Here is an 11,361-nt window from a genome sequence, read left to right as displayed (position 1 = left end):
TACCAGTATTGTCATCTTTCATCAATTCAGATACTGTGGGCTACTTCCTCAACTGCTGTAAATCAGCATAGCTCCACTGAGGTCCCTTGGAGCTGAGTCTACTTCTGTCCAGCAAGGAACTGGTCTTAGTTAACATACTCTATAATATGACTGCAGAGACATCCACATGCACCAAAATATATATATATATATATATATCCCCTGGCTGCAGGTCTCAGAGCCTGGATCAGTTGACTGGGGTTCATGCTATGGGGCTAAAAATAGCAATGGAGATGTTCAGGCTAGGGCTGCAGATCAGACTCTGAGACCCTCTCCCTTCACCAGGTGTCAGAGACTGCTCCAATCCAAACATCTACACTGCTATTTTTAGCACTGTAGCAGCAGCCCTGCAAGCCCAAGTCTGTTGACCCAGACTCTGAGCCTCTCTGAAGTGCACTTCTTTAGTGTGTTGTATGCACTTACAGGCTCACCAGTAAGTTCTAAAGGTTAAAATATTGAACTGCCGGTTCTGGGGGGATGGAAGCATATAACTTGCCAGGTCAGGCCCTTACATGGAGCTTTACCCCTCATTCTTCTGTGAGCTAGTGCTGGCAATATAAGAAAACTGACTTACAGATAAGTACATGGCCTCACATGCCCATTATGAAATGTGAAATAAGACTTAGTTGAAGGTTTATGTAATCTCTTAATGCCAGATAGGTGGTCTCATGCAGTTCAGTTGCACATTGTTCACTCTTGAGAAACAAGCAGGGACTTTTGACCCAAAACCTGCACTCCTTAAGGCTTTGCCATATGTTCTTGTCCCCATAGCTCAAGCCCCCACTGATGGGACTTGCACTTCCAACATACACCCTTAGACTTTTTAGAGGAAGACTAGGCAATCCAGCTGTAGGAGAGTCCTCCACATTCAGATCACTTGGGACCATGGAAAGGAGTGTTACACTGTGCTATTATCCCCCCATGTACACTATTATATGGTGGGTAATTTGCAGGGCACAGTGTTTGGGGAAATTAGATGCATGATTTTAGTGTAGTTAGGGTTGATGGGTCCAGGCCAAATCCATATCTCTTATTTGCTTGTTGTGTAGAGAAGTAGAGGAATGTTATGGAAGCTTTTGTTTACATCTTAGAAAACTTATTTTATTGCTCTAATGTATTTGATAGACTCTTGCCCTGTTCCTGCTGAAGTAAACAAAATCCTTTTAAGTTAAGGAATGTTCTTTACTTCAGGTAGAATGAGATGTAGAAAGTAATTAGTTTTCTGTTTTGTCAACTACCTTAACTCATTTTTAAACATTTTGTATGAATTACAAACTTTGGGTCTTGTACAATCTTTGAAAGTATGTTTTAAATCATGGGTTCTCAAGCTTTTTCTTTCTGAGCTCCTGCCCCCCTGCCCCAACATGCTATAAAAATTCCATGGCCCAGCTGTGCTACAACTGTTTTCTGCATATAAAAGCCAGGGGTGATGTTAGGGGGTCTCAAGGAGGGCAGTTGCCCAGGGCCCCACACCGCAGGAGGCAACACAAAGTTGCTCAGCCTTTGGCTTCAGCTCCAGGTGGCAGGGCTCAGGGCTGCAGTCCTCTCTGGCAGGACTTCGACTTTCTGCCCTGGGCTCTAGCAAATCTAATGCTAGCCATAGTTGATGAACTCCTTGAAACCCAGAGGGCCCCAGACCCCTTGTTGAGAACCACTCTTAAATAAGGCTAGACTCTCAAGCAGGGTAAATCAGTATATTTGACTTCAGTGGCACTAAATTAAGAGGAGGTAGCCCTGGGCAACCTCCTCATCTATTTTCTGTTGGCAGAGTGAGTACCTTAATCTGTCAAACAAAGCAAGTACACAATGGGAAAGCTTTGCTAGAGCCAGGTCAGAGATGTATGCTTTGGACCTAAGTACTCCTATCGCACTTACGTAGCTTGTATAAGAACCTAGAGAACCTTCCTGCAAATGATTTGAGTGTGATGTAGGAAGAACACCAGTGGCACCTCCTGCTGGCCATCCTGGGTGGGATTAGATCCACCAGCTTTTGCTCTCCCTGTTATCTTCTCCTGTCCTGTTTTGCTCTGCTGCCCTGCTTGCTCCCAGGTCTGTAGCTTCCTCTCTGGCCAGATGACTAGAGTCCTCTCCTTGTGGGGAATTCAGTCTTTCTAGACCTGTTGTCCAGCTGGCACCTCCAGTGCCCTTGCCATTCGTCAGTGGCTGGTAGGGGAACCCAAGCTCACCCTGGGTTGCAGCCGTAGGGCCCTATAACAAGCAGCCACAGTCCCATCTCTTGCTGCTGTTTCTCTGGGCTCCTTCCTACATATCTGACTTTCCTCCCTCTCTGGGTTTGCCAGCCTCTAACTCCCTTCACTCAGAGAGTGACTGCAGCGTATTTCCCTGCAGCTTTTCCCAGCAATAGCCCCTTCTTCCTGCATAAATGAGCCTGTCCTTACTTAACTGTTTCCAGCCTAAATCTCCTGTTTGCAGCCTGATTAGCTGATTAGGCCCACCTGGCTTAATTCAGTTCTTGCAGGGCTACTGTGGGGAATCCATGCCATCACAAGTACTTAAAGAACTAGCTAAAGCAATATCAGAACTTGTAGGAATTATTTTTGAGAACTGGCAGACAGGTGAGGTCCCAGAAGACTTGAGAAGGGCAAATATGGTACCTATCTTTAAAAAGGGGAACAACAAGGACCTATGCACCAGTCAGCCTAACCTCAATACCTGGAAAGCTACTGGAACAAATTATTAAACAATACATTTGTAAGTACTTGGAGATTAATAAGGTTATAAGTACTAGTCAGCATGGATTTGTGAAAAATAAGTCATGCTAAACCAACTTAATTTCCTTCCTTGACAGGGTTACTGGCCTAGTAGATATGTGACATCTTGATTTTAGTGAGTCTTTTGATACAGTCCTACATGATGATCTCAGAAGCAACTTAGGGAAATGTGTCTAGCTGAAATTACTAAACTGATTGGAAGATCATAATCAAAGAGTAGTTATCAAGGATTTGCTGTTAAACAGGGAGGATGTAGTTGGGGGGGGGGGTCCTGCAGGGTCAGTCCTGGATCTAATGCTGTTCAATATTTTCATTAATGGCTTGGACAATGGTGTGGGATGTGTGCTTATAAAATTGGCAGATGACACCAACGGTGGAGGGGTGCAAGCACTTGGGAGGAAAGGATTCAAAACAACCTTGACAAATTGGAGAATTGGTCTGAAATCAATATGATACTGAATAAAGAAAAGTACAAGGAAGGGGAAAATCAAATGCACAACTACAAAATAGGACTAAGTGGTAAGGTGGCAGTACCACTGAAAAGGATCTGGGGGTTACAGTCAATCACAAATTGAATAAGACTCAACAATGCAATCAGCTGCAAAAAAGCTAATATAATTCTGGGATGTATTAATAGAAGTGTCCTACCTAAGATGGGGAGGTAATTGTCCCACTCTATGTGGCTCTGGTGAGGTCTCAAAGGTAGTACTGTGTCCAATTCTGGGTAACACTCTTTAGGAAAGATGTGGACAAATTGAAGAGAGGGTCCAGAAGAGAGCAACAAAAGTCATAAAAAGTTTAGAAACCCTTACCTATTAGAAAAGGTTAAAAAAATGGGTATGTTTAATCCTGAGATAAGACTGAGAGGGGACCTGATAACAATCTTTAAATACGCTGAGGGCTGTTATAAAGAGGACAGGGTGATCAATTGTTCTCCATGTCTACTGAAGGTAGAACAAAAAGTAATGGGCTTAATCTGATATTAGGACAACCTTTCTAATGATAAGGGTAGTTAAGTTCTGGAATAAGCCTACAAGGTAGGTTATGAAATCCCCATCATTGGAGATTTTTAAGAATAGGTTGGACAAATACCTCTCAGGGGATGGTCTAGATTTACTTGGTTCTTCCTCAGTGCAGGGGGCTGGACTTTATGGCCTCTTGATGTCCCTTCCAGCCCTACATATCTACAATCCTATGACCTCCTTTGAGATTTATCAGTCAGTTTGTAAAAAAAAATTACTTCATTTAATGAAATTATAAATAGCATTTGTATGATGATAAAAGGATTTGGTGCATTGGCAAGGGGGGGGGAATTTCAGCTGAAAATAATCAATATGGTTTATTCATAGCACCAATAAAAATAACACAACACTATTCTTGAAAACAATCAAGGGATACCCAGAAAAGTGTTCTGAATTGATATTTTACTCCCTCTCTCTGCATCTTGGGAAATTGTTCCAATGGTTAATTACTCTCACTGTTAAAACAGTATGCCTTATTTCCAATTTGAATTTGTCTAGCTTCAACTTCCAGCCATTGGACTGTGTTATACCTTTCTCTGCTAGTCTAAAGAGTCTATTGTTATACTGGAGATGATGCAACCAGGCAAGAACTGCTCCACTAACATTTGAGTGAAATAGATAAAAAAAGAAATGACACAGTAATGCAGATGAGTGGCATGTATCAACTTCTGCGGTCTCATATCAGGTATATGTTAAAAGGGTTCTTTGAAGCAAGGGAGATTCAGGTTAGATATTAGGAAGAACTTTCTACCTACAAGGTAAGCACTGGAACAGGCTACCTAAGGTGATTGTGGAATCCTCATCTGATCTCACAAAGAACAAGGTTAGACAAACATCTCTCAGGAATGGGCAAGGTATGTTTAGTCCTGTCTTGGGTTGCAGGGCATGGATTAGATTACCTTGTGAGGTCTCTTCCATCCCTACATCCTAAAATGGGAAAGAGCTTCTTCTAAGGAACTTGTAATCAAAAGCTGTTCTCCATTTTCAAGGCAGTGCTTTCATATTGAAGCTAAAAATGTTTGAAAAGTCATTTTATTATATGTTTAAGATGTACAGTCATTTTCACACAATTTTCTTTTTCATTAGCAAAAAGATGTAAGCTTCTATTTTTCACACTTACCCCAAAATACTGGGTGATAAGAATGACACGATGGAACTGTTTTAACTAATTCATAATGATGAAAAAGATATGCAATAGTTATCTGGTAACATCTTGTTTCTAAGATCATTACTGAATACTTTATGTACAGGTTGGAGAATGTCTCCAAATATTTTCCATAATGAAAGTGAGCTCATCATTGTGTGCATCATACAATCTGCTAATTAACCAAGGGCTAAATTTAAAAATGCTGTTTGGTATGACTGCCACTGACTACTGTCATGACAAAAAACAGGTGCATGTTTCCTACCAGCATCTGCTGTCATCATGCATCTTGTGTTTGCAGTAGAATACTATAGATCACAGATGCAAGCATTATTAATATGATTGGTTTTAAAACCACACTGCAAAGCACAATTAAAACGCAGTATACAGCATAAATGATGCACAGTTCTCAGCTGACGTGTTTACTGCAGTCTTACATAGCCTAATGCATGTACAAACTGATATTACATTAAAGAGTGTAATGCAACAGAAAATAACTTCACACACTGTTTAACTCCATCTCCCATATATACTTTTCTCTGTATTGTTCAAACAGTTGTATCTCAGCAGCTGTCAATCACAGATTCATTATTAAAAAGCAGATGGTAAATGCACAGGGTCAGGAGGAAGACTGGCTTGTTTCTTGGTGCTGTGACTCTTTAGATAGAACTGTAATCTCTTCTGATTTCATTGCGTCAGACAGGAAGCTGAGCTCATTACACAGTGTCTCATACCTGAAAGCCATTCGGATTTGTGCCACATTTGTCTTTCGAATGTCATTTCCTGCAGGCCCTTCTTTATAATAATTTACCCCTAAGAATTTTTGTTTTTCCTGGGAACAAAATAAAGTTTAAAGCATTATGGAAAAATCAGTTTTAAATTACTTTTGATTTTTTACTATAAGTAAAAGCATCTTTTCAAGTGAATGGCACTGAGGATAAGTGAAAAGAACCCACAAATGAGCTGGCCATGTAGTTTATGATGTTTAGCCATTCACCCTCTTCTTATGTAGGTAGCTTGCTTGTATTAAGCTGCTTTGCCAATGCAGTTCAATGCCGGTTGGTTCAACCAAGATATGCTTTTTTCCCGCCTATCTGTTTTTCCATTTCTCCTCAATTACCTTTTTACTTAAAGTTAGAATCCTTTAAAAAGTTAATGCCACTAGCCTCAGCAGAGTTCTTTGGTCTTATATGAGCTGGTTTACACAATAGCTTTCTATCAGAGCAGAATATGTGACATGCTCATGTGTGTATTTTTCTTCTATTAGCTATGATAGTAAAGCTGCTCTGTTACAGCCTGACCCAAAACCCACTGAAGTTAATGGGAAGCCCCTTTGGTTTTGTTGGGCTTTGCCTCAGGAACTTACCACCTCAGGAGTTTAAGAAGAGAGATTTAGATACCCTTGGCAAGTTGCCATTTTTTTATTTTTTGGGGAAAAAATGACGACAGTGGTCACATCAGCCCACCAGAGGATGCAAGCTAAAATGGTAGTGGAATATGCACCACAGAGACATTCTCGTGCCAGCTTCTCAAAGGAATGGTCCAAAGAGATAGAGATAACTACTTAGAAAAGATTAAGTAACTTCTCTAAAATAGCTTTTATGGAGAGAAATTCATAGATTTTTAAGGCTTGAAGGGATCATTAGATCATCTAGTCTGACTTCCTATATAAAACAAAGGACATAGAATTTCACCCAGTTACCCCTGCAATTGACCCCAATAACTTCTGTTGATTAAAGCAAGTCTTCACAGAGACAATGCCCATCTGAATCAACTACTTCATTCACATTAGGGTAGGCAACAGTAAAAAGAAAGGCTTAAGGAAGAAAAGTAAATGACTGAATATATATGGAATCATGATAAAACCCTGGTATCTTCTTGCAACATACAGTCTATTTCAAGAAAAAAAACTGAAGAATTTGTCGTATCCACAGAGTTAAGTGAATGGTCCACCTACTACTGTTTAGTCTATTTAAATGTAGACAGCAAACTGACTTTTTATAAGATGTTTTATATCCCTGATAATTTTTTTTTTTGAAAGAACTAAACAGGAACCATGTAGGATTGTTTTAGACTTAGTGCCAGATTTTCAAGAACCCAGCACACAACTGGGGTCAGGTTTTCAGAAGAGCTCAGTCCCCATGTAGTGAGCAAATTATCAACAAGGTTGCAAATTTTAGCAGTGATTTCTGCAGTGTGATGTTCACCTGTCTTATGAAGAACTGGAGTGCGACCATAAATGTATTTCACGTATACTACTAGACAACTCAGACTGTAATGAACTCAGCACAGATCAATAGGAACCAAAAGTCAAATCAGTGACTATCTATTACATTAAAGTCTTTGTATACCTGCATCAACCCCCTGAGAAATCCAAGCATGTATACATGTAAAATGTAATTGCCTGCTCCCAGGAGATGATGTGAAAATGAGATCTCCTATCTTTTGAGGTTAATCTGGGAAGCAAAGTTATTTGCATACATATGTACTATATGCTCAGTAAAATAACTCCAAGGAGATGCAGCATCTCACTTTCTCGAAGTTCCTTGAAGCCAGAGGTATCTCACACACACACACACACACGTCATTTTGTAGTCCACAAATATTTCATTTAATCCTTGCATACCTTTACATTCACAAAAAGTCCAAGCAATGATAACGCGTGGCTTGCAACAAACCAAATTTACCTTATGTGATAACCCACTTTGTATTACGCTGTTTCTTGCTAGCTCACAGGAGTCACACGTGCTCAGTTTCCACACTTGAGCTGCTATGGCATATTCCTCCATAAGTGCTTCCTGTACCATCAGAAATATGATTTGTTAGCCTATACCCTATTTAGTAATTGTGTCTGCTATGTAATCATTTCCAGGTAGGAAACGGTCTTATGCTTATTAAACAATTTTGTTAGATGGACACAATTTTCAAGTTTTTAGGTTTTAAACTCAATTACTAGAGAGTGAATGTATTTGTCTATTAATTAATTCAAATTCATAGGAATTGGCATCCAAATTCCTTAGGTTGCTTTGCAAATTGCAGTCTTAATGCTTAATGAATACACCAAGAAAGTTTCTCTCTTCTGATCAACAAGGAGGCAGATACTGACCACCTGAGAATTCCTCCAACAGTGGGTAGCTCTCAACTGGTGTAAAGTTTGTGCAGCAAGCTCCTGCACAAACTGCTCTGTATTGTAGCCACATTGCGGATGGGGAGGGGAAGGGCAGAGTGGAGCAGACTAGAGCACTGCTGATCCTCAGAGGGCAAAAGTTAGAGTTGCCCATAGGCTGCTCTAATTCACACTCATTCACAGCGTAGACCAGCCCACAGAATCAGGGAGCTGTAACCAGTTTCCAGGCACTCTCTCCTCTCCTGCACTCAGTGGAACTCAGAGCAGGAGAGCATCAAGCCCAGAACATTGAATGAACAGTTTGTAGTTTATCTTCAGAGACTTCAAATGACATTTTTTTCAGTAAACTTCAACCACATTCATTAGAAAGGAAACAGGTCTGCCCTGGCACCCCACCTCTAAAACATTGGAGGTCTCCATCCGCTTGAGCTTCCTCTGTACTTGAGGAGCCAGTGGCTGGAAGAGGCAGGAGTACAGACATGTAATTTGGCAATTAGTAATTTCCCCATGAAACTAAACAGTTTTCAAAGGAGTGGGAATGAGGGGGGACATTGAGAGGTATGTAAAGACATGAGGTGTCACACACTATGCCACGAGAAATAAAGTGTTTCAGGCCACTTTTATCTTTAAGGTGAATTTGTTAACCATGCTAAAGTTTTCAGTTGTGCTTACCTTTGTATAATGGAATTGCATAGGATCGTCTGTAGAGAGGGAAATGTGAAGTCCCTTATGTAGAAATTCCCGTAGTGGATTTTTTGAATACTCAAGGAATAGGCTATTGTTGCTAAGTGGAGACATGGCAATGGGAATTTGTGCAAGATAATAAAGATACTGAAGAACTGGACTCTGTACAAAAACAATACAGATACTCATTTAATCACCCTGTGAGATAACAGGAAAGGAGGTTTTCAATCAGAGGAAATGGAAACAGCCTCGTTGAATATGACTGTGGAAGGATTATGACCAGAAAAACTGAAGTCTGCACTGAACTGCCTTTTGTGGCTTGACTTTTTCACAGATTTTTTTCAATATTTTCTAAATGCAACTTTAAAAAAAAAAGAAAAAGAAGAAGAAATAATGGCATTTAAAGCAACAAATATTCTACATTTTGGATGCACTGAGACAGTATTCACATTAAAACACAATTATTTACTGAGCCTAGGGATTGTACATGATTCTGTCAGAGAGCTCTGTTCCATACTAACAGAGTCCCTACCCAAAAGAGCTTAAATTCAGATGCACCACAGGTACATTACAGAACACTAATTATATCCAAACCACTTCACAGAATAGGTCAGTTTGGTGGTGGTAGTGGTGGGGGGGGGGGGGGTTAAAGAACAGAAGGAAGGAGCTTTCATTTGTCTGAGGGCATAAATATGGGTGCACATGTAATGCATTCTCATCTGTATTCATGACTATTTGGGGCTTGTAATCCCACTAGTGTACAAGACATGAGCCTGCACCACACTTATCAGCTCTGCCAGGTTTATTCCATTCTTGGCCATACAAGAATAGAGCTGACAGGCTAAAGAGAAGAACAGCATAATGTAGTGACTGTGTACAAAATATAAGACACTGCCTGGGTCTAATTTTAGGACTGTCAGCCCTAATAAAGACTTAATAGGATATGACTTCAGGTCAAAATTTTCAGTTTTGAGTATCTAACATTAGACACACATCCATATTTAGGCATCTAAGTTAGTGGGTTGATTTTCACAGGACCTAAGCACGAGCAGTTCCCACTGATTTCAATTGTGTTCTGAATTCTTTTAAATAACTTGTTTTAGATGCCAAATTACAGGAGAACTAGATTGGGGGAGGGGTAGAATGTTTTCCCTTTCAAAATGTCAATATTTCAGCAAAATTCTAGAACTGAAACTTTTTGGCCATAACCAAAAATTTTGGGAGATGTGGCTTGGCAACTTATCCCAAAAGAGACTGCAGGGCCTGAGGCACCCAAACCACAACTTCCACGAAGCATTACGGTGGCATTTCTTGGTTTTTTTCAACAAAAAGTTGAAATATCCATGGAAAGCTTACGCTTTACATAAAAAAATGGGTTTTGTCAAAAACCCAATTTTCCATCAAAAATCCATTTCAATGAAAAATTTCCAGTCAGCCTTAGGGAACTATTTTGTGGGGAGATGCAAGCAATTTTTCCTAATCTTAGAATAGTCATAAGAGATTTATTTTTAATTCAAAGAATTTACATGTGAACTATGGAGGGATTCTTATTTCAGTCTTCCTAAGTAAATCCCCATTTATAAAGACAGATGTATTTTTACCAGAATGACTATTGACTTGATACAAATCTGCCACCCGGTGGCCAATTATTTTCACAAAGATTTTCTTAATGGATGAAAGCCTGGTCCCCACTGATGTCAGTGGGAATTTTGCTATTTACTTCAATGTGGCCAGAATTTCATCTTCTATATTTGCCTAGATTCTTCAGGAGGGTGAGAGGTCATGTAGAGGTGTTTTTATTAATTGATAAGTCTGCTGTATTTGAGTTTTTTCAATAAATTAAGACTATGATAAATGAACTAGAGCAATACCTTCTTCAGGAGTAATCCATGAGAAATGTTGTCAGATGTCAGAAAGGCTGACACCAGATGAGTGATGGACCCAGCTTCTCCACAATGAGGGCGAAATAGGAAGGTACTCATGCCTCTTTCCCTGCAGAAATTAAAAATAAGTCCTACCCCAAGATAACTGGTGTCTTTTCACCCATTTTGCATGTAAGTTCCATTAATATCAATTGAAAAATATCCACAAGAATAACTATACACATCAATTTGGGAAAACAGATCTAGAGTAATTTTTTACTTCACTAGACTCAGATGTGCTTAAACTACAATTACTTGTGTCTTAACCCGGTACCATTTCTTCCATAAACCATAACAAACCCTGCACAAACTGAAATTACCTGCTAATCTTTGTAGATGCTCAAAACATGAAAATGATTAAAAACATACATTTTTGAATTGGCTGAGTATAAAGACGTTCTGGGATGGAATCTTAATTACAAGTCATACTCATAGAATCATTTGAGGGTATATTTCATCTTTGACAACTTTGCATATGCTACCAGGTTACTCAAAAATATAAAATAGGTCTGCAATGGGGTACCAATGTTTGCTTCAAAGGTGTTGATTCTGTTGAGACAGGGTTAACAGGGTGCTGCTGACTCATTGAAGCAGGTGGATCATTACCATTGCCAAGATACCAGGAAGTTTAGTGTGGCTCCCTAGAGGGAGAGGCTCTAGGATGGCAACTGAGCAGTCTTGAGGAAGGAAC

At 39.8% G+C, this 11,361-nt stretch overlaps 1 protein-coding gene across 5 annotated transcripts in view; it reads right to left on the bottom strand.

Moving 5' to 3' along the window:
• Positions 1-4,811: 4,811 nt before the first annotated feature.
• Positions 4,812-11,361, bottom strand: part of AMPD3 (adenosine monophosphate deaminase 3) — a 50,716-nt gene continuing 44,166 nt past the window's right edge. For all 5 annotated transcript variants that reach the window (XM_073347567.1, XM_073347566.1, XM_073347564.1 and 2 more), the window contains exons 12-15: positions 10,620-10,740; positions 8,737-8,910; positions 7,625-7,735; positions 4,812-5,769 (exon numbers count right to left, since the gene is read on the bottom strand). In XM_073347567.1, coding sequence (XP_073203668.1) covers positions 5,557-5,769; positions 7,625-7,735; positions 8,737-8,910; positions 10,620-10,740 — 619 coding nt within the window. In that variant the 3' untranslated portion in view covers positions 4,812-5,556. The remainder of the gene's footprint in view (positions 5,770-7,624; positions 7,736-8,736; positions 8,911-10,619; positions 10,741-11,361) is intronic.

Source organism: Lepidochelys kempii, chromosome 6 (assembly GCF_965140265.1).
Source record: "Lepidochelys kempii isolate rLepKem1 chromosome 6, rLepKem1.hap2, whole genome shotgun sequence".
NCBI lineage: Eukaryota > Metazoa > Chordata > Testudines > Cheloniidae > Lepidochelys > Lepidochelys kempii.
Note: the sequence above shows the minus strand (reverse complement) of the source record. Positions and strands in the feature narration are given on the sequence as shown.